Source organism: Nuphar pumila, chromosome 12 (genome assembly GCF_984573655.1).
Source record: "Nuphar pumila chromosome 12, dmNupPumi1.hap1.1, whole genome shotgun sequence".
Taxonomy (NCBI): Eukaryota; Viridiplantae; Streptophyta; class Magnoliopsida; order Nymphaeales; family Nymphaeaceae; genus Nuphar; species Nuphar pumila.
Genome location: NC_143260.1, coordinates 6,396,039 through 6,419,243, shown reverse-complemented (window position 1 = coordinate 6,419,243; position 23,205 = coordinate 6,396,039). Strand labels below are relative to the sequence as shown.

The 23,205-nt window shown below is 37.4% G+C and overlaps 1 protein-coding gene across 1 annotated transcript in view; it reads left to right on the top strand.

The window, feature by feature from the left end:
• The first annotated feature begins 5,595 nt into the window (after nucleotides 1-5,595).
• The window catches only part of LOC149819805 (uncharacterized protein At5g03900, chloroplastic-like), a 38,278-nt gene continuing 20,668 nt past the window's right edge, over nucleotides 5,596-23,205 (top strand). The window contains exons 1-8 of the mRNA XM_089982364.1: nucleotides 5,596-6,085; nucleotides 6,461-6,568; nucleotides 6,652-6,752; nucleotides 6,863-6,943; nucleotides 8,349-8,418; nucleotides 8,510-8,575; nucleotides 11,258-11,347; nucleotides 18,289-18,354. Coding sequence (XP_089838490.1) covers nucleotides 5,705-6,085; nucleotides 6,461-6,568; nucleotides 6,652-6,752; nucleotides 6,863-6,943; nucleotides 8,349-8,418; nucleotides 8,510-8,575; nucleotides 11,258-11,347; nucleotides 18,289-18,354 — 963 coding nt within the window. The 5' untranslated portion in view covers nucleotides 5,596-5,704. The remainder of the gene's footprint in view (nucleotides 6,086-6,460; nucleotides 6,569-6,651; nucleotides 6,753-6,862; nucleotides 6,944-8,348; nucleotides 8,419-8,509; nucleotides 8,576-11,257; nucleotides 11,348-18,288; nucleotides 18,355-23,205) is intronic.

The following is a 23,205-nucleotide window of genomic DNA, read 5'->3' as shown; positions in this document are numbered from 1 at the left end:
CCCCCTTACCGTAACATGCAAACAGTCCCTTAGGTGGGAAACAAAAGTATGTCATTCATATTGAGAAAGACTAATTTAGTTTCGACAACTTTAGAGCAGGTGAATATCATAGTCCAAGTTTCAATATATGTGCACGTCATGACAACTAAATCACATGGAGATACCATGACCCCTTCAAATCACTAATTTTTTTCTTTTTCACGTGGACCATTATAATCCCTTTCACATGAAATCATCATCCAATGTCACGTCCAGAATCTCTTTCCTATGAAATCATCTTCTCATCTCAAAATGCTTCAAAATTCCTCGTCTTGAGTCATCTAATGTGCCATGTCGAGATATAATGTGCCTTTGGAGTTTAGATTATAGTGAATTCTTGGTCATGGAAAAGCAAAAAAAAGGGTAAATGCATTATTAAATTGACATGATTACCTAATATTGGTCAAAGATGTAAAACTTTTAAAATAAACCTACGATTAGAATATGCTTTTGGTCCCGCACTATTCTTTGTTAGAGGGAGAAATGCAGTGGATTGCATGTTATGAAATCCCCACATTTCTACACCTACCTCTCCTACTAAAACATACAACTTAGAACTAATATTTGTATTCCACAATGAACATCGTTTGCGTTTTGAAGTGCTCATTGTTTTCGTTTCTTTTATGACTCTTGAAGGTGACACTTGACCAGTGGTGGCCCTTAGAGAGCATCATGTCCTGAAGTGAAGTTTGTTTGGATGAGCCTCATGTGTTCCTGCCTCGATATCTTGAAATGCATAAAAAGATGAATCCATTTTGCAATGCTTACCCCCTGTTTGGATCATTTATACTTATTTTAAATAACGAGTTTTGATGTTTGGATCATTTATACTTATTTTAAATGACGAGTTTTTGATGTTTGGATCATTTATTTTTTGTTATTCATATTTTATAAATTTCATCCTTTTTTTTTCAAAAGCAAAAAGAGTAAAGGAAGGCCTACTTGTTTTTTTTTAAGTACTCATTTTCTTCCATTTCACCCCATCACCACTTCATGTTATCACTACCATGATCATTGCCACCATCATGGACTAACACCATCACTATATTGTCATCATTATCATTGTTACCACCGCCATCACCATTATCACTACAACCATCACCATTGTCACCATCATCCCTACTACTAACACCACCACCACTACCATCACCATTACCATTGTCACCACCACCATGATGTGTTCTGGTGGACCTAGGTTAGATTTTAGGACTTAAGTGAGGTAGATTAGGTTCATGGTTAAGTCAAAAAGTCAATTCGGGTAACATGGTAGACTTATTCTGGTAGAGTTTGGTATAAAATATGGTACACCCAAATGGGGTGATAGAAAAATACCAAAAAATAGTGGATGATTCTAGACACATTAACGAATGTACATGCCAAATGTCAACTCAGGAGATTTGTATTTTGGATATTAAAAATAAGACAAGTTATAGGTCGGGATTGAGTTTTCTACAAGTTGGACTGGGTTTGGGTAAAATAGACCATGTTTGTAAAATCAATAGTTTCATAAAGAGATATGATAAAATTCTAATTTTTTGAGGGTATGATACATGTATATTAAGGGCATTTGGGTCAAAGTTTCAGACCCAAATGACTAACAATTTGGGTTGGGTGACTTCTGCAAGTCTAACAAAAATTCAATTACGTCAAAAAATATATTCTTGATTAGTTGGGTTGTATGAGGGCTTAAGGCTTAAGTGGGGTTTAGGAGAAAGGTTTCAATGACTTACACATTTTAGGATTGATGTTCTAAGGTTGAGAAAAGGTCTGGTTTGTTTCTGGTTTGAATAAGGTTCCACATTCAAGACTGGGTTGGGTCAAGTCCCCTACGATATTGATGCAGTCCACGCAAACTTAAAGTAGAAGCAATCATACTTTGTACTTAGGTAATATCACACTCAAGCAAGGTCTATACCACATTTAGTTGATAAAAAAAAGAAGAGTCGTTAGAGAATGATGAAAGAGTCAAGGGATAGGGACTCACATGAGTAAGGAAAGAGAAAGAGAGAATGGGGCATTAACTAGAGAGAGAGGAGAGAAAAGAGTCACGAGGCGATTTTGAGAGAGAGAAGTCTATTTTATTCAACATAATTAATATCTTACACTACATAATAAGCTCCTATATAGGTTGGAATGAACCTCATAATAACTATACATAATGCAAGGTAAATTAATTTAGAAGAAGCCTAAAATAGATAAGCATATTCTTAGATGAAACCTCCCTTGGCTCATCAATAGAGAGCTCAAATTAAACATTCACTTGGGCTTCTAAAATTCATTAAGGAGAGAACCCAAAGGGTTGCACAGTTCCATGAGGAGGCCTTCAAGAGTGTTGCATGAGTCCCTAGGCCATTTACCATGTTTGGGGCTTCAAAAGGAGTGGGGCCTTGTAGGTGTCCTTGGCCAATGAAAGCAAGGGCATCTCCCTATGTGGGTCCTACTTGTAATCAATTAGAACACATAAATGGGGAGGGCGCCCTTGGCATGGGTCCCAATTAGCTGAGGTGGCCATAATGCTGAGGTGACTTGCAAAGCTAATATGGAGATACTTGGCATGGGTCTCACTTGGCTGAGGTGACTTGCATCAGATGAAGTTTGGGTCTCAAATCCAAATCAACTATACTTGAATTTGTTTGTAAGATTTGGACCCTTAGAGTAAGGTCGGGGTTTTCCACAATGGGATCCTCTTTGATTGATTGATGCAATGGGTTTGGAGCAGGGTCTTCAAGATTTTAGTATGCATCATCCCTTTTCCCTTGAGATTTTCCTAGCCCACTAGGCAAGGTTTTGCTATGAAGGTTGTCGTCAAATTCCAATGATGGTGTGATCCTTTGTATTGTTTGGAAGACTGTCTTTCAACCTTTAGCATCACTCGACTCTCATGTATCTTTGTAAATGTTGATAGAAATTTTAAGACTTACCTTTTGAATCGCTAAAGTCCTTTAAAAATATGTGGGGACATCGTTCGAACTTCGACTATCCTTTGCCAAAAAGAAGGTAAAGTCAAAGCATGCCTTTTGATCTTGTAGTGTAACTCACATAACAGATGATGTAAATAAACAAAAGAAACATGTAAGTATCTACTCTAAACTAATAAAATTAACTCAATGAATAAAATGAACAAATAAAATGAGGAAAAGGAGAAACAAACACACCTTTTTCAGACTTGGGGTTTGTTTTAAGCTTTTAAGTTCTTTTCGTCCATTTGTCAATACTTTCACCAAAAAGTGAGGGTTTTCTGCAGTTGTTCCAGTAGAACCTTCGCGCAAGTGAGGAAGATCAAAGAGATGGGTGTCAGTGGTCTTACATTCGTTCTTCTCTGTGCCAACGTTCGAACATTTTCCTTCCCTTTTTAATCATAGGGGTGGGCCTTTATTTATATCGTTAAGAGATGAGGTTAATTGAGAAGAGTCCTTTCTAGGAGAAAGTTTATTGGGGGGGGGGGGAATATTATCTCAAAATTATGCAAAAATGGTTAGAGATGAGACAAATGTGTCTTGTTTGCTTGAACTAATTGGACGATTAAACTGGTTTGTCTGTTTAGAGATGGATGACTAAACAAGTTTGGTCATCCTTTGGAGAGGATAAACCAAATGTTTGATTAACTAAATGAATAAACTGTAGTAGTTGTCTAAATACAAGGCAAGTGTTGGACAAATAAACTGAGATAATCCTCTGGGGTCGGACGATTGAACTGAGATAGTCATTCAAGGTTGGACCACTCTGCTTTAGCCATCTAACAAATCTTTCAGGTTTTCTTGTGCTATCCTCTTTATGAACTTCAACTTGTAACTCAATTCTTCCAAAGATGTTAGTATTTTGGGTATCTTGAGAAAATTGGGTGTCTACATATGCTCCTCTTTGTCATTAATTAATGTAATTTAGTTTATGACAAAGAAGTAAATACTCAATGTCTGAAACATTAGGTTGTCGAGACTGGATTTAGTCTTGCCAAACGAGGTCGGGCTAGTGTCTGAAGGAAAACCTGATTGTCGAGACCGCGATTGGTCTCGACGAACGAAGTCGATGCCAACATTAGAAATAAGAGTTGGACCATTCGAGACCATTATGGGTCTCACCAAGCGGGGTCGGATCAGTCAGAGGATAACTGGATTGCCAAGATCATTTTACGGTCTTGCCGAGTGAGGTCGGTGCTAGTGTCGAGAGGTGAGTCAAGTTTTTGAGACCGTGCGAGGCTGGGCCGATCTTGGATGACTGGATTGCCAAGACTATTCGATGCTTTTGTCGAGCGATGTCAGTGCCAGTATCCAAAAAAACTTTGTTTATAATAATGAGAGAAAATATTGGGTTTCAGGCATAGATAACACAAGAGAAATGTGGCTTCCTTTTTTGGCTCATTTAAAATTTTTGATGCCTTTTTGATGCTTTTTTTTTAGAATTTGTGGGGACAAGCACCAGAAGTCCTATGCCTCTTGTCGATTCATGGATAAGATAAAGTTTAAGAAGAGATATTATGCCTTAGGGAGGAAAGTCAGTCATACTTTGTTCTGGTAATGACGAAGAGAGGGCGGATATTTCTGTGTATTTCTTAGACTTATGAGCTTTGTGGCTAGATTCTTTGATGGTTGCAATGAACTTTTATGCATTGAGACTTATGAATTTGTAATAGAGTGTATAGCTTATGACAACTATAAATGATTGATCATATAAGGTTATAGATTTTTTATTTTTTATTTTAAAAAAAGTAAAACCTTCTTAACAAGTTGATTCTTACAAGTGAGATTTCTATAAGTTAGACTTTTCTTCTCTCAGGTTGATATAAGGTAATGACATTTGGCTTCACCGGCAATTTTTCTTTGGTTTCAATCGATTAGTTATAAGGACATGAGATTCGGCCTAAGTATTTCTGTTCGGTCTAATAATTCTCACTAAGGCTTGAACAATGAAAGACTAGACTTTGGGTGAAAATATGTTCCAATGAGAATTTTGCCTCTAGGTAAGTTCCTTTTTAGCTTAGGCTTTTATCCCCCGAAAAATTTATTATTTACTTTTGTCATCCCTTTAACTAAGATCTATCAATCATGGGTTTGATGACTACCCAATTGAGGAAGGATGCTTCTATCTATCCAACCTTTATTGTGACTCGGGTCAGTTTAGCTCAATACAAACTTGTTCATCTCTGGCTCATATAACTAGCGAGCCGGGCTACGAGCAGCTGGTTCAGCTTAAATGAGTTTTGAATGAACATCGGGTGTTCAGCTTGGGTGAACTCATATAATATATATTTTTAGTATAATATATAAAGAGAATAATTAAACTATTAAGTGTAGTAATATACATTATATATCTATTCTAAGTAATAATTAACATGGATTAAAGCTCGTGTTTTGCCCGGTCTCATTCAGGCACAAGGCGAGTTCGAGCTCGGTCAACTGATAAACGAGCCGAGTCCGAACGTGCCCTGTTCGGCGCGAAGGCGGTTGACGAGGGTATGGCTTTTTCGTATTATCGGAACAGTCCAAGGGGCGTTTCGATCTTTTCCAGCGAAAAGATTTATCGCTGAATAAGATGGCTCTCCGCCACTGAAATCCCTCTATTTCTTTCCTTCTTTCACGCTCTCTTCTGCAGTGAAGAGGAAGACGAAGAAAGAGAGCTCCAAATGGCGTCTCCCTCGAAACCCTAGCCCCCCTTGTCCGTACACTCCATGGCGTTCATTTCGGCCTGCCTCACCCTCACGGCGAAGGATCGCCATATCCTCGGGCCGTCCGTCCTCCGTGGGCCTCCTGATCCCCTTCGCCGGAGACGGCCGGCCGACCGTCTCGGAAATTCCTGCCGGTTTCGATGCCCTAGGATCGGATTTCCTCCTCTCAGGGCTAGCCTCCAAGCCTCGGCCGATTTCAAGCCCGGAGCCCGCGTTGAGAGCGATCGGCTGCCGTCGGATGTTCGCAAGCGGGCTATGGAGGCCATCGAGTCGTTCGGCGGAAGGGTGATGATCGGAGACGTCTCCAGCAGGGCCGGTCTCAAGCTCGACGAGGCGGAAAGAGCGCTTCAAGCGCTAGCTTCTGATACCGAAGGGTTTTTAGAGGTAAATTATCTCGAATTTAGGCTCAAATTAGGGTTTATGATCGTACGGATTTCGATAGGTTGATGCAGAAGCATGACTGTACTGCGTTAAATTGTCAATGGAGATTGTACTTCCGTTGATATTTAGATTGTTGTATGTATGGTTTGTGAATATTTTGCATTCTTGTGTTGATCATTTTGTTTTGATAAACAAGTTTTGGATGGTCCCCAGTGAGATTTAAACTTGGTAGTGCAACTCAATTGAGTCTGGCTATCTTACTTTATTCTTGTCAATATGATTGACAAGCATATGCTGCATTTGTATTTTCTGTTCTTCTTTGAAAATTTGAAAGTTTTGGCTTTGTGAGAGCAATCTTTTTCAAGATTGTGTTGACAGGTCTCCGATGAGGGTGATGTTCTTTATGTCTTCCCAAGGGATTATCGATCCAAACTTGCTGCAAAATCTGTTAGAATGAGAATTGAACCTCTGCTGGACAAATCAAAGGTTTGCCTACTCATATATTTAATTTGTACTGTAGGCATGTTTTCTCTACGTACCTTAATAAGGTTTAAATTATGCCTTTTCAGGCTGTAGCTGAGTACTTGATTCGGGTTTCCTTTGGAACAACACTAATTGTCTCAATTGTTCTTGTTTACACTACAATCATTGGTCTTATTTCAAGTAGAAGGTAGTTTCTAAACTCTTCATGGCCTCAATAAGTGAAAAGTTCTATCTCCAATTTACTAGTCTAGTGATTCTTTTTAAATTCTTTTTTTGTTGCTACTTTGTTTGTCACAGCGATGAAGACAGTCGCGGAAGACGAGGAAGAGGCTATAACCCAGGCTTTGCTTTTTATTTCCGACCTTCTGATTTATTTTGGTAATTGCATACATTTTTCCTTGTAACTGATTAGGTTTTCATTCTATGTTTCATTAGACCAATGAATTTCCGTCGAATAAGGTGGAATGGATTGGTTTATTAGTTTAGTTTTTACATAAGGGAATTGCTTTATTTTACTTCAGCCAACTTCATCTTCCTTAATACTGATCGTAAGGTTTTCCCCTGCTTCCTCAGGATGGCATTGCTGTGCTGCTATGCTATTTGAATAAGCCAAAATTCTCATCCCATACCAGCATATGGTTGTTGTTCTCTGTGGACTGAGTCTTTGACTAGAGTTAGTAGAAGTGGCTATAATAGGTGGCAAACACCCTTTCCTAAAGCTTTCTCAGGAAGCACGAGTGCTTCCGAAATGTAATGGGAATCTTGCTTCCTTCACTTTTCTTTACTCTTCCTCCATGCTTTCCTATGCATTTCCCATGCACTTCTCCACGCTTCCGATGTGCTTCCCTTCAATTTGTAACCATGTTTCCTAGATTTTGAAAATAAAATAAAATTTACATGTTAAAAAATAAACCTTTTTATTTTAGTTTTTAAAACAAATATTGTAATATGTTAAAAAAAGGTAGATAGTAATCTTAATTAAAAAGAGGTAAAAGTAAAACTGTTAGAGTAAAATAAATGTATGGTTTTACCTTTTTTCCCTTTTACACTGTTCTCTTCTCTGGGCATCCAATAATTTCTGAGTGCATTTTCTTAGTATGATGACTAATTATTTTAGGATTGACAGTGCACTCACCAAGAAAAAATGAATGACGACATTGAACTATGCTCATTTAAGTCAAGCTCATTACGAAACAATCTTGAACAGTTCAAGCTTGGCTCATTCAGCTTGTTCACCAGCCTTATATGTAGTACTATAATTGTAAGTATTATTTAATTTTAGATTTTAACTTTAAAATTATAACTCCTTAATTTCATATCACAATAATAACATGAAATATATGTTTTAATGAGTTAAAAAATAATACATATCAGTTTCTCATTTTATTTCATTTTTTTACTAAAAGTTCTTTTCTTGTTTTGCATCTTGTTCAATTCTTGTTTTGTTATCATCTGATTCCCTCTGTTCGAATTTCGTTTCGCTTCCTACTTGATTCTTGTTTCACTTCTAAATTGTTCTCTGCATCTTAGAATGTTTAAAATGCTCCACTTCTCGTTTTTGCTTTCCATATCATGTCCTGCTTCTGCTTCCCAGCCTGACAACCTCGGCCTGGAGTCATGTGCCTGAGGTCGCTCCTGTGCAAACATGCTATTCTAATGCTATAAATTAAAAGTTTATATCCTGCATTTTTCTAACTCAATCTCTCTTGCCATTAATAATATATAATTTACATTTTAATGGTATATAAGTGATATTGCTCTTAACCTTGTGAATGTATTTCAGGTACTGGGATCCATATTTCTATCGCAGGCGACAGATAAGGACAGAGGATGGGATGAATTTTGTTGAATCTGTAATATGAAATGGTTGAGTTATTTTTCTGCTTGTTGTCATGTTCTTGCTGTCACAGAACTTCAATGAACTTTAAATTGCTATCTGTATAGGTTTTCTCATTTGTTTTTGGTGATGGAGATCCTAATCAAGGAATTGAAGAAGAGAGATGGAAATTGGTGAGTTCTCAAGTAGCAACATTGAGTTGCATTTGGATGTTCAATATTTTGATTTTATTAGTTACATGGAGCTGTTGTAGCTCAAGTAATTGGTTTATCATCATCTTGAATATTTATTTATTTCATGTTATTCAAGATCTAAATTAACCTCTGAAACTGGGAGTCATTATTGAATTTGCTTACTTACATCCTTGCTGAGATTGGTAGTTGTAGGCTCATGTACCATTGTCCTACTGCAAGGTTCTCATTGTTCTCATGACATGTTCTTAACTGAATCCTACTGGCATGTAATGGAAAGTCCACTTAGTGCTCAATAGCCAATAACATACAGTTACTTTTGAGGCACATATTTCATTGAGTTTCTAATTATGCACTTCAGAGAAGTTGCAAAAAGGAAAACAGCTAATTTGCACACCTCTGTTTAGGTTATCTGGAGAAAATATGAAGCACAGTCACTGAGTATCTGAGTTTTTGAATTTATTGTGTTTTTGAAGTTTTTTAATAAAAATAATGGAACTCCGAAATAGGATGATGGTGTCATGATTTTTACAAGAAATTTAGTTCTTTTGAAATTTTGAAACCTTTTCATTTTTAAAAAATCCGTGTGAGTTTATTGGGAAAATCCACTATCTATAATTTTTTCCTGTGAAAACCTCGCCAATGTTATCACATGACCAACATTGGTGATTAGATTATGATATTTAAGCCATTTTGCTGGTTGTGCAATATTGGAGAATATCAAATTTTTGACGTTTGTACACTTCTATTTTCTTTGCCCTTTTATCTTTTTTCCATGCTTTCTCATGGTTGCCAGCCATTGTAGAATATTCGTAAGCTATTCTGTAATTTGTTCTGTAAGTCTGGGCTTTGTATGGATGATGTTCTTTTTTGTTTGACCTGCTCCTATAGTTCTTTATGTTATCATTTCTTTTTCATGCATTCTGTAGGGCACTTTTTACTATAGTTTATTTAAAAATTTTTGAGGACTCATTTATTCCATCACAGCCTGACATAAGATTTAGCTCCAATGTAGGACTTAGATTCTCCAAAAGAGGATTTTCACCATGCATCAAGAGGACAGCTATCCTGTGTCATTCTTCGTGAAGAATTTCATCAAAAAATGAGAAGTCCACGTTCGCCTTTCAGAATTGATGGTTATGACAACGCTGGGGGTTCAGATTTCCCAAGCCATAAATTATCAAAACCCAGAATCCTTTGAGCCAGGATCTCCGTTGGCAAAAAAAAAGAGGCCATCAGATAAGAGAAACGCTACAGCATTTCAAGTTGTAATAGCAGAAAAAATGCTTTGGATGACCATTTGTACCAAAAAACCTGAAAAAAATTATAAGCAGATATGAAAGATAAATACAACAAAACAATCAAAAGTATAGGACAAGCTTTATACATGAAAAAATGCTACTAATGCACATTTGGCAAGATTCATGTTTCTTGCTTTATCAAAAAATATAACACTTGTTTTCTTTTTCTTTCCTACTTTTGGTGCTGTTTGTATTCACCATTACAGATATTATTATAACAGAAAATTTTCAAAAATTCACCTAACCTTTGGCAGAAAATCAAGAAACACACCTAAGCTTTTCATGTTTAATTAAATTAGCGCAGGGTTTACTTCCATCAAAGTTACAGTTGAATGTTCTACAATTGTCAAAGCTTATGTGTGTGTGTGATTATTGCCAAAACTTTAGGTGCAACTTTAAACAGTAAAGAAATTCATTTTAAGGGTAAATCAGTAACCTTATTCTATTAACTCATCTTGGATTAATGATAACACAAGTTAAACTGACAGAAAGTTGTTTTGAACTAATGAAGCACAAACTTAGGCGCACTTTTAAGAATATAAAAAACTTATGTGTGTATTTATTATACTCCAAAACTTTAGGTGTGTTTTTAAAAATTTCCCTATTATATTTATAGCAGTCTTGGCTATATCCCAGCAAAAAAAACATCTCTGGATATTTATCATTTTTTTCGATAAATATCAGGAAAATTTTGGGAGAATCTCGGAAACTAGAAAATTTAAAAAAAGTTTGAAAATAAGAAAAAATCTATGTTAAGCAAAGAAGCAATAAAACATGTATTGGTTTTCGTGCTCTGAGTGCTCATGGTGCCTGGAAAGCTCGGGTGTTCATGGTGGTTGTGTGATCGTGCTCATTTCCTTCATCCTTCTCTCTTCTTTTGTCCCACTCGTCGCGCATGAGTCACGACCATGGATGACAATGAGGTTGTCAACTTTTTTCCCTACAAACTTAACTCATCCAATTATGTGGTGTGATCTAACTCTATGAAACACCACATATATGGAAGAGGTTTGTGGGGATTGGTTGATGGTTTTAAAAAGGAACCTCAGCTAATCATTACAAAAATAGAGAATGACAAGACGTGAAACTTCAAGGGGGCAAAAAGAACACGGCCTATTGTGCAATACAAAAGAAAAATGGAAGGAAGGAATGGAGGATGGGTCATTCAAAGGATGCTGCTTCATGATTCTTTTGTTTGATGCCAGTAAACTGAATCTATGTATCCTCTTTCTTCTTCCTTGTGCTTTAACTGGAGACAGCATCTGATTTGTTTTTCGTTGTTTCCATTGAGGAATTTTCTTTTGGTACTTCTTCCCTGGATTTACAAAGTTACTCTATTTCCTTTTTTTATCTGTGATGACAGATTGGACAGTACATAGCTTCTAATGGTGGTACTGTGACAGCTGAAGAACTTGCTCCATATCTTGATGTGCTTCCTGTGGAGGAAACAAAGGTATCTAAGACAGTAGGATAATGCATGAAAGTTGTGTTTGATTTGTTTGCTCCAGGTGGATCTGAATCAGATTGTTCACGCTAGAGATATTCTGATAAAAAGGTTGTACTCTTTTGGAGTCAAACATTAGTTTTATAGTTTCAAATTCATTATTTTCTACATAGAATGGTTGATTGGCATTTGATTCACATCAAGTTCCTCATCGAGGGATTCTTGTTGGAACCCTTTGCAGTTCTAGTTGTGAGTCAAATCCCTCGATGTGTGTTTGTGATGCGCACACAGACACTGGATTATTGTGTGGTGTTGGTATTTTGTTTATGATGCATAATTTATACTGTCACATGGATATGGCGAAAAAGATAAATAGTGTTTCGGGTCTGGATCCTATACCAGACCCGAATTCACTCATGCATTAGCCCAGACCCGAGTTCATTCTTGTATAAGTGTATAAGCCTGTTTCTTTTATTTTTTTGTATCCGGGTTCGGATATTACACCCGACCCGACCCACTGTGTACACTTAAGTGTATTAATACAGGCCTTAGGTCACGATTTCTGTTATGAAGAAATCGTGACAGCGCAGTCGACATTTGGATTCCTCTTCTTGTCTCTCTCTCTCTCTCTTTCTCAGATGAAAATCTAACATGGTATCAGAGTGTAGATTCATCTAGAGGCAAAAATTCTGGCCCGTGACAACGATCAGGCATTTGAGGTTTTCGTTTCTCTCTTTCTTTCTGTTCTCCTTCATCTCCTTTTTTTTTCTGTCCCTCTTTCTGAAACTTCCTGTGTACTCACACCTCACGTGAGCTTTACCTTTGTGAATCTGTGATTCACGTGAACCCTATCCACGTGAACCCAAATCGTGGATTGACAGCTTTTCACGTGAACTGGTTCACGTGAAGCATCAAATTTCTCCCAGATTGTGGATTGATAATTTTTTTGTGAACTCGTGAATTGATTCACATGAGGCATCAAATTTATCTCTATTAATTATTTGATTCCCTTTTATTCTACCTCCTCCAAAGTTTATCTCTGCATATTCGAATGTTATAGTGTTTCCCTTGATTTCTTGTGTTTTGCTGTGCATTATAATCCTTGATTATTCTTTACTGTACCAGTAAAAAAAAGGGGGAAAGGAATACTTAACGTGTGATTTTTTTTTCTTTTCTTTTTTTTGGTGCATAAAAAAAAGGTTTGAGTTCCTTCATTCTCTGAATTTAACAGTTTGTGATCCTCTGACAACCAAAAAAAAAAGGGTGTTGGACGAGGGTTGAACATTTCTGTTGATTCTTATTCTCTATGGATCCCTATCACTCTCAATCCAATCTTTCTTTAAGTTTTCTCAACCAGCTTGTTTCTGAGAAGTTGAATACCTCAAATTTCTTGATATGGAAGAGGTAAATTATTCCTTTCATAAGGAGTCAAGGTCTCTTAGGTCACCTGGATGAAACCACTCCAGTTTCACCAGAATTTATTCTGAGAGAAGAAAAAGATGATAAAGGGGCGAGTTCAATCGTGTATGTCAAAAATGCTGAATTTCTCAATTGGGAAAGAAAAGACCAATCAGTTGTTGCGTACATCACATCAACCCTGTCTCAAGAGATCCTTCTTGCCATTCCTGACAATTGTACAAATCTACAACTCTGGGAACGACTGGTTCAGACGTATTCGCAGGTTTCTCAAGCAAGAGTAGTTTTTCTAAAAAGAGAATTTCAGTTGTTAAGAAAAAATTCCATGACCATCATGGAATATTTGAACAAGATAAAGGTCATCACAGATCAGCTTGCAGTTATAGGGTGTGCTGTTAGTGACAATGACATGGTGCAACAAACCCTGAGCTGACTACAATATGATAGTCACTTCACTGTTGTGCCTACCTGTTCTTCCTACCTTTGATGAGCTACGAGCTAAATTGATCTAGTATGAAATGATTCTGAAGGGATTCTCTGAAGAAACTCATGATCATTCAAATTCTCAAGAAGTTTTTGCTACAGGAGTGACTTATGGTAGAGGACGGGGACGAGGAGGACAAGGGCGAAGTGGACACGGAGGGCGTGGTTTACTTCCCACTCCAAACATGTTTACTCATGCGCAGGGAACAAGATCCATCCCTACTTGCTTCCTTTGTAACAAAAAGGGGCACATCAAGGCGAATTGTTGGCATAATCCAGAGAATAAAGGAAAGAGTCCACAGAGAAAATTTACAAATACCAGAGACAGTGGAGAGATTAAAGATTTGCTGATATCTGCCTTGTCAGAGTTAAAATTGAAGCAGAGTGATGAAGGCACTTGGTTTGTTGATTCCGGGGCAGCGACTCATGTGACAGGCGATGCAGGTAAAATTTCTAATCCTATTCCTTATTTTGGAAAAAGTAAGATTGTCACTGGAGATGGATCCCACTATCCTGTTTCCCATGTTGGAAAGACTGTCATTCCCATGTCATATACCACTCTTACTCTTTCTGACGTTCTTCGTGCTCCTGACATTAAGAAAAATATTGTCTTCGTCTCCAAACTTATTGATGATAATAATGCTTCAGTTGAATTCACTCCCTTCTCTGTGCAGGTCAAGGATCTACGCACGAGGGAAACATTCGCTGAAGGAAAAAGACGAGGCAACATGTATGTCTTTGAAGAAGCTCCATGTCATGATGTTCGCCTTTCTCACCTGATTTTGAAGCTTTCATCAGAGTCGTGTTCATCCTCTTCTGCCAATGTTTTTAGTATCTCTGAATGTAATAAGCCATTCTTATGGCATAGTAGGTTAGGACATTGTGAGAGTCATTTTATTGAGAAACTTGTTTCTAATAATCTCATTCCAAAAGAAAGTCTTAATGGGGATGAGAGCAGTCATAAATGTTCCAGTTTTCTTTTATGCAAGAGTCATGTATTGCCTTTCCATTTCATTAATAAGAGAGTTTCAAAACCTTTTGAGATTATTTGTTCTGATGTGTGGGGACCCGCCTCAATTGTCTCTGGGTCTGGAAGCAGATATTATCTAATCTTTGTTGATAGTTATTCTCGATACACTTGGATATATTTCATAAAAAATAAGTCATAAGTCTTCTCTTTGTTTCAAAATTTCCTTTCCTTGGTCAAAAACCAATTTTCTGAGTCCATTCAGTTTTTCCAATGTGATGGAGGTGGGGAATTTTCATCCCGTGATTTTATTTCTTTTCTTCGAAATAACGGAATAGGAAAAAGGGTGTCCTGCCCTCACACTCCTCAACAAAATGGGATTGCTGAACGAAAACATAGACATATCGTTGAAAGTGCCATGAGTATGCTTCATGACAGCAATCTTCCCATCAATCTATGGATAGAAGTTTTTCATTCTGCCGTGCATGTGATAAATAGATTGCTGATGGTCGTTCTGGAAAACAAGTCTCTTTATCACTGTCTCTTTGGAGCTCATCCTAGTTATCATGATCTACGTGTTTTTGGATGTGTTTGCTATGTGTATATTGATCGGTCCTTGAGAAACAAGTTTCAAAACAAGGCCCAGAAGTGTAGGTTTGTGGGATACACACATGTCTACAAAGGATATAGGTGTTATGATCCCACCAACAAACGTATTAGAATCTCAAGAAATGTTGTCTTTGATGAACAAAATTTTGATGACAAAGCTGATGCAACGAATATACCAACTGAAGTTTACTATCCTTGGTTGAGTTCAGAACTTTTTGCTAGCTCCAGTGCAGCATGTTCATCAGATTGCGTGCAACAAGAAGAAGAGATGTCTGAAAACATTGAGACGTCGGGGCCACAGAATTCAGAAAAGGTACCGGGCAGATACAAAGGCATTGTCTATTCTAGACAGAGACCGACAACATCAAGCCATTCAGATCATGTCTCAGTCAGCAATCCGGCTCCTTCTCACACTCTTGAGGTCAGAAAATCGAGCCGCATACGACATCCCATTGACAAGTGGGTTAGCTATAACAACTTTTCCTTGGATCTTCAACTTTTTTTAACTGCTCTCAATAAGGAAGATGAGCCCACTATGTACTACCAGGCAGCCACTTCTACCAAGTGGGTAGAAGCCATGAATGATGAAATGCAAGCTTTGCATGAATGTGGAACTTGGGAAGTTGTTCTCAGACAGTCTGACAAAACTGTTGTCGGATGTAAATGGGTCTACAAGATAATGTACAAGCCAGATGGAACCATTAAACGATACAAGGCAAGGCTTGTGGCAAAAGGATTCACTCAAGAAGCAGGGCAAGACTATGATGAAACTTTTAGTCCGGTTGTAAGAATAGGAACAATTCGGATTATTATCTCTCTAGCTGTTGAACATGGATGAAAGTTGAGTCAGCTTGATGTAAAAAATGCTTTCTTGCATGGAAACTTGAAGGAGGAAGTGTATATGGAGCACCCCATTGGATATCAAGAACAAAATTGTAAAACCCATGTGTGCAGGTTAAAGAGAGCTATCTATGGTCTGAAGCAAGCATCTCGCTCCTGGTTTGATAGCTTCTCACTAGAGATTCAGAAACATGGATTTTCACGTTCCATACTGGACCACTCATTGTTCATTTTCAGAAGTCAGACTGTGACCACTCTGTTATTAATTTATGTTGATGATATTGTTATCACAGGAAACTCTGCGGCCCACATCCAAGAAGTAAAAGACTTACTAGGTCAGAGGTTCAAAATGAAAGATCTTGGAGCTCTACGCTATTTTCTTGGTGAAGTTGATAATCACGCTCATGGCTTGACACTTACTCAGCACAAATACACCGTTGATGTTCTCCGCAAGGCAGGCATGAAAGACTGCAAACCTCTGGGAACTCCGAGTGTGCTTCATCAAAAACTTAGTGTTCATGATGGAGATCTGTGTGATGACCCCACCAGGTATCGAAGCATAATAGGAACATTACAATACCTTACGTTCGCTAGACCTGATATTGTTTATTTGGTCAATCAAGTGTCTCAATTTATGCATGCGCCACCTATTGGACATATGGAAGTTGTCAAGAGGATCCTTAGATATCTGAAAGGGACTATTGGGGATGGATTGACATACTCACCACAGCCATATGGCAAAGATGAGCATAGACTCACTGTATATTGTGATGCAGACTGGGCAGGAGATCCTGATGAACGAAGATCTACATCAGGATATTGTGTCTTCATTGGAAGAAATTTAGTCTCTTGGAGCAGTAGAAAATAAAAGGCTATCACTAGATCAAGTACTGAGGCTGAGTATAGATCTATGGCTGCTGCTACTGCCGAAGTCACATGGATCAGACATCTACTGACTGAAGTAGGAGAAAAGATCTCCCACACTATCTTGCTATGTGACAACCAAAGTGCTATAAACATGTCATTCAATCCAGTATATCACAGTCGTGCTAAGCACATTGAGATATACCAACACTTTGTGAGACAGAAAGTTGAAGAAAAAGAGATTGAGCCTGAGTTCGTCAATACTGAAAGACAAGTTGCGGACCTATTTACGAAAGCGTTAACAAAGGATCGATTTTGGATGCTTAAAGGCAAGTTGTGCATGGTCCATAACCATGATCAACTTGAGGGGGGTGAAAAGGTAAATAGTGTTTCGGGTCTGGATCCTGTACCAGACCCGAATTCACTCATGCGTTAGCCTAGACCCGAGTTCATTCCTGTATAAGTGTATAAGCCTGTTTCTTTTATTTTTTTGTATCCGGGTTCAGATATTACACCCGACCCGACCCAGTGTGTACACTTAAGTGTATTAATACAGGCATTAGGTCACGATTTATGTTATGAAGAAATCGTGACAGCGCAGTCGACATTTGGATTCCTCTTCTCGTCTCTCTCTCTCTCTCTCTCCCTCTCTTTCTCTGTTTTCTCTCTCTCAATGCAGGTACAGATGAAAATCTAACATATGGCTGTGGATATGGTGATAATGCCATTTTTTTTTTGAAGTTTTCAATATCACTAGTATATAAGGGGACATGATACAGGGGTGAAAAAGTGTTAAATGTACATTTATATAATTGTTTTTGTACATATTATATATGTGTATACATACTAATGTATGTATATACATATATATTATATTATCTTTTATTTGTTTATTTGGGTAGAATAGGAATTACTTTTTTTTTATTTCTCTTTTATTTTGTTTTTTTTGTATGGTAATCAACTTAGGTTGACTAGCCGTTAATGCTAATCTAACAGCTTGTTGGCCTCCATTGTGTGTATATATTAGGGAACCTTCCCTTCTTATTGTTTTATGCATTTTAAGTGAGATTAATAAAATTAACATTTTTTTATTTTGTGAGTGTTCTCTTGCCCTTAGTGGCTTGTGCTATTGGCCTTATTGGCTTGTGTTTATGCCTTAAGTGGTTTTGTGTGTGCTCCCTTCCTATATTTCATTACAAAAAGGAGTATCCGTGTGACAGATTTTATACGAGTTCCTTATTTTGTTAGTTCTTGCTTTGGTTTCACACTAAAGTTTGCTTACTAGTTGCTAGTTATTATGTGCTACTTTATATTGCTTGACAATTTCATGTTATTATGGACTTATAATTGATTTAATATCATTGCTGAATTTTACAATATCATTGTGCATTTGCTTACTGATTGGGATTGAAGAGTGGTCACTTGGGCCATGTCTCTGCCAAGGACTTTGGTCACCTAGGCCACGCCTACTGCATTTCAGTACATAGTCATGCCTAGTTAAGAGTTCTCCTAGCACTTGGAAAGGCTAGGCTTTTTCCTGGGTGTTTGAAAGCAAGGATATCATAAATGTTCAAGTCTTTATTATGGGCATGTTATATTGTCCTTAATAGGAGTTTATGCTTGTATTTTCACATATACACATGCCAAACATTTATGAAAGTAAGGATTTCAGAGAGGCGGACTTGCTTTTAACATGTATTAGTTGGTGAGAGTTCTACTGTGTTTCATTCAAGTGCGTGTTGATGATATACTTGGCTTTTCATGTATGCAGGAAGATGAATCATTTATTTTGCCTGTCCTGTTACGGTTTGATGGACACCCAGAAGTTGATGACAAGGTATTTTCCAGAGTTAAAACATTTCAATGTTTGGATTTTGAAGTATCAAATGCAAACTTGTTTCTTGTAAGTTTTTAATGAAATTATTGATTGCAAACCTCTTGTTAATTTGGTTTGTTGAGATGCTGTTTGAAAATGCTCTGAACCTTCTTTGGGAACTGTCCTTGTGACTTTATAAGCTATGTTATTCCTCATCCTCTGTTATTTGAAATCCACTTACACAAAGACAGCCCCCATTGATGATGAGTCTCCACGAAGCATCCACGGCTGAATGGTTAAAGTGCCCAACTCATAATTGGCAAATTCGTAGGTTCAATTCCTACGGTGTTTCATTCAAGTGCGTGTTGATGATATACTTGGCTTTTCTTGTCCTATAATTTTTTTCCTGATTATTTTTCTTCTGTTGGTGATCCTTTTGTCCTTGCTGCATCGTATAACAAATCGACAACCATTTAGCTATGGTCGATTTTAATTGCATGGATTGCATTATCTGAAAATGGCAAGCAGCAGTTGATGCAATTTCCTCAGTTATGACTGAAGAACAGTAATTTGACACTTATAGATGCTATGTTTGGTAAAAGTGTTCAGAGGGGCATTGGCTTGTTTTTAACAGTTGAACATTTAACTTACCAATTTTCTGCCCCGTCAGTGATGAAAACATTCATAAAACCAATGATCAAAGTTCTAAATTCTGATTTCTAAAAACTCATCTTTTAATCCGCAGAAACATTACTCTCATACTTTTCTGTTTCCGAAGATAAGTAGATAAACTTAAGTAAATAAAGTCTGCAGCAATAACTTTGGGTATAGAATTGAGAACATATATCCCTGCCATAATCTGCAAGTTCGTCCTCTCTGATCTCTCATACATCTGTCTTGAACTAGGTCTTTCAAACCCACCCTTCACATCATGCAATAGCTTATTGTCAGAGGCATTGAAGTTTAATCATAGGTTAAGCCAAGAATGGTGCTCTAGAAGCACTAGTCCTTTTTGTTAAATTATATGTAATTCATATATATATATATATATATATATATATATATATATATATATATATAATACCCGATAGGGGTATTTCTGTCATTTCACAAGTACCCGATAGGGGTACTTGTTTTTCTTAGTTTATTTTTCTCTTTATTTTTTTTTGTAAAATGTATTTTTTATTTTTTTGTTTTTTGCTCACTAAAAAGGGGCCCCACCATGTAGTCGATGGGGCCTCCAACGGTCACATTAGTGACCGTTGGGGGCTCCCAACGACTACATGGGGAGCCCTCTAGGTGGCTCTCCTTTTAAGGCCTCTTGGCCCTCTCCCTCTCCTTCTCTTGTGTATAAATAGGGGTGCTCCCCTCTTGTATTTCTTACTCTTGAGAGCTCTCTCTCTTTCAATAAGAGGCATTTATATTTTTATGTTGTGTTGTCTCTTGTGGGTTTGGGTATTAGCCCCTCTTTGTTTGTTCATTAGTAGATGTTGTAAGTGCTTAGTGCACTCTTTGCTTTTCCGCATATTTCATTACATGGTATCAGAGCCTTGTGTATGCTCTTCTTTTTAATATAGCTAGTGGTGTAGCTATATTTGTTTTTTGTTTCTCTCTCCTTGATATTCTCTTGTAAGTGGTTGTTATGGAAGGAGAACAAAAGATTGATCTCTCCTTCAAGCTCAATGGTTCCAACTACATGATGTGGGCCGCCGCCATGGAAAACAACCTCAAAGGGAAAAAGCTTTGGGGATACGTTATGGGCACCATTCCGGAACCACAACTCCAACTAACTAAGATGGAAGACGATCAAGAAAAAGCTCTTGAAGGAGATGCCCGCATAAAGGCCATTGAAGATCACCAATCTAAAATAGAAGATTGGGAGAGTAAGCATGCCAAGATTCTTGCTTGGTTCATGAATAATGTGGAGCTCAAGATTTGCGCCAACATTGCCAAATTTAGGATGGCAAATGAAGCATGGTTCTTCATGAAAGGTATGTTTACACAAAAAGACCTTGCTCGTCAATTCTTTCTTCAAGAAAAAATCCGGACTATCAAGCAAGGAGAAATGAGTGTTAGGGATTACTTTAGCACTCTTGGCCCTCTATGGGATGAGCTATCCTTACTAGAACCAAAATGGGTTTCTAGTATAGATGTGGAATTAAGGAGAGAACAAATGGAAAAAGAACACTTTTTCCAATTTTTACATGGGCTTAGGCCCGAATATGAACAAGTGAGATCCTCCCTCCTACATAGATCAAAGCCTCTTCCCTTGAAAGATGCCATAGCCGAAATATGCCAAGAAGAAACCCGTCTTGGCATGATTAAAGGAGGAAATGATGTCTTGGCCGTATCCAAACCCGGCAACCATATGAAAACCTACAAACCTCCACATTTTGGAAGACAAAATAACTATAATGACAACTATAGAAAAGCCATTTGCCATCATTGTCAAGAACCGGGTCATATAAGACCTAATTGCCTTAAGTTGAATGAAGCACTAAAAAATAAAGTTGCTTCCGTTGAAGAAGCTACTCAAAAGAAAGAGGAAGCAATCAAAGGAACAGACTCTTTTTCTCTTGCTCAACTATCGGAGGCACTATAAACTCTACTCAAGATTCCATCAACTTCGGGTGCCGCCGTAGCTTCCTCCTCTCCTCCAGGTATGTCGTCTTGGATCCTTGACTCTGGAGCTTCCTTTCATATGACCCCCCTTGAAAATGAGCTTTCCGATTTATGTAATAACTTTAAAAACTCCTATGTTTCAACTGCCGATGGTACATCTTTACAAGTTAAAAGTCTTGGAACCTTAAACTTTTCAAAAGACTTCTTTGTGCCAAACGTGAGAGTTGTACCTCAACTTAATTTAAATCACCTCTCTGTTGCTCAAATATGCGATCATGGATGTAAAATCTCCTTCTCAACTAAGGATTGCTCTATACAGGATCTCCGGTCCGGGAAGCTGATTGGGCAAGGCCATAGAAGGGGAGATCTCTATTACATGAGCAACTTGAAACTCCCCATGAACTCTTTTTGTAACCATGTCCAAGATAAAAATATTGATATTTGGCATCAAAGACTTGGACATCCAAGTTTCTCAAAAATGTACTCCTTTCCATTTGGAAAGAAATTTTGTAATGAGAAACATTTTGTTTGCAAGAATTGTATTTTTGGCAAAATGAAATCTACTCCTTTTCCAAACTGGACTTTTGTATCCAAAAGACCTTTTGAGTTAGTCCATTCGGACGTTTGGGGCCCTTCCCCCGTCATGTCTAAAGGAGGGTACTCCTATTATGTCACTTTCATCGATGACTATACTAGGTATGTATGGATCTACTTTCTCAATTTAAAATCCGAAGTCTTTGAGTTTTTTAAAAAATTTCATATGATAGTTAAAAATCAATTTTCAAGTAATATCTCTACTCTTAGATCCGATTCGGGTGGAGAATATTTATCAAATGAATTTCACAACTATTTAGAAGTAAATGGGATTTGTTATCAAAGATCGTGTCCTAGGACTCCTCAACAAAACGGCTTGGCCGAAAGAAAGCATGGACATATCATGGAAACCACTAGGACACTCCTTATTTCCAAAGAAATTCCAAAGAATTTTTGGGCCGAAGCGGCCTTAACCTCAACTTATTTAATAAATAGAATGATATCTTCATCCTTACAAAATACATCTCCATACGAAAAACTATTTGAAAGAACACCTGACTTCAATAGATTAAGAGTGTTTGGATGTAAATGTTTTGTCCTTACTCATAAACGGGACAAATTATCTCCTAAAGCTATTGAATGTGTCTTCTTGGGTTATGGAGAAAATCAAAAGGGTTTTAGATGTTTTGACTTGAAAAATAACAAACTCTATGTATCCAAAGATGTAACATTTTTGGAAAATGAAAATGGTTTTGTGAAAACTAAAGATATTGACGAAAGTGAATATACTTTTTTATTTGATCTTCTATCTCAAGAAGATGAGACTCCTCAAGAAGAGGAAATCTCTAATGAGTCTTTGAATGACCTAGAGGAAATCCCTCTTGATAATGCTGTAAATGAGAATAATAGACCAATCCAAACTTATGTTAGGCGTGGTCAACAAACTCAGATAAGTGCCTTAGAAAAATACTCTCAAGGATCCGACATTGAAGAAACATCTTTAAGGAGATCCAGTCGGATCTCCAATCCTCCAAATAGGTTTGTTTCCTATGAGTCCCTAACTCCTAGATATAGAGCATGTCTAATTGCATTACATTCATTTCATGAACCTTCACACTATAATGAGGCCAAAAATATTCCCCAATGGGTTGAAGCCATGAACTTAGAGCTTAGTGCCCTTGAAAAAGCAAAAACTTGGGAAATAACTTCGTTACCCACTGGAAAGAAATCAATAGGATGTAGATGGGTCTTCAAAATTAAAACCAAGAGTGATGGTTCATTAGAACGTTATAAAGCACGATTAGTAGCTAAAGGATATGCTCAGGAATATGGTATAGATTATGAAGAAACCTTCGCACCTGTTGCTAGAATGACTAGTGTTAGGACTCTTATTGCTATTGCATCTGTAAAGAAATGGCCTATCTATCAACTTGATGTTAAGAATGCATTTCTAAATGGCGAATTAAATGAAGAAGTTTACATGGATCCCCCACCAGGAGTATGTATTGATAAAAATAAAATTCTTAAACTTAAAAAGGCATTATATGGTTTAAAACAAGCTTTAAAGGCTTGGCATGATAGATTTAGTAATGTAATGACAAGTTTAAATTTTCGTTCATGTTATACTGACACTGCTTTGTTTGTGAAAAGTGTAGGGTCTTCTGTAGTTATTTTACTACTTTATGTTGATGATATGATCATCACAGGAAGTGATGA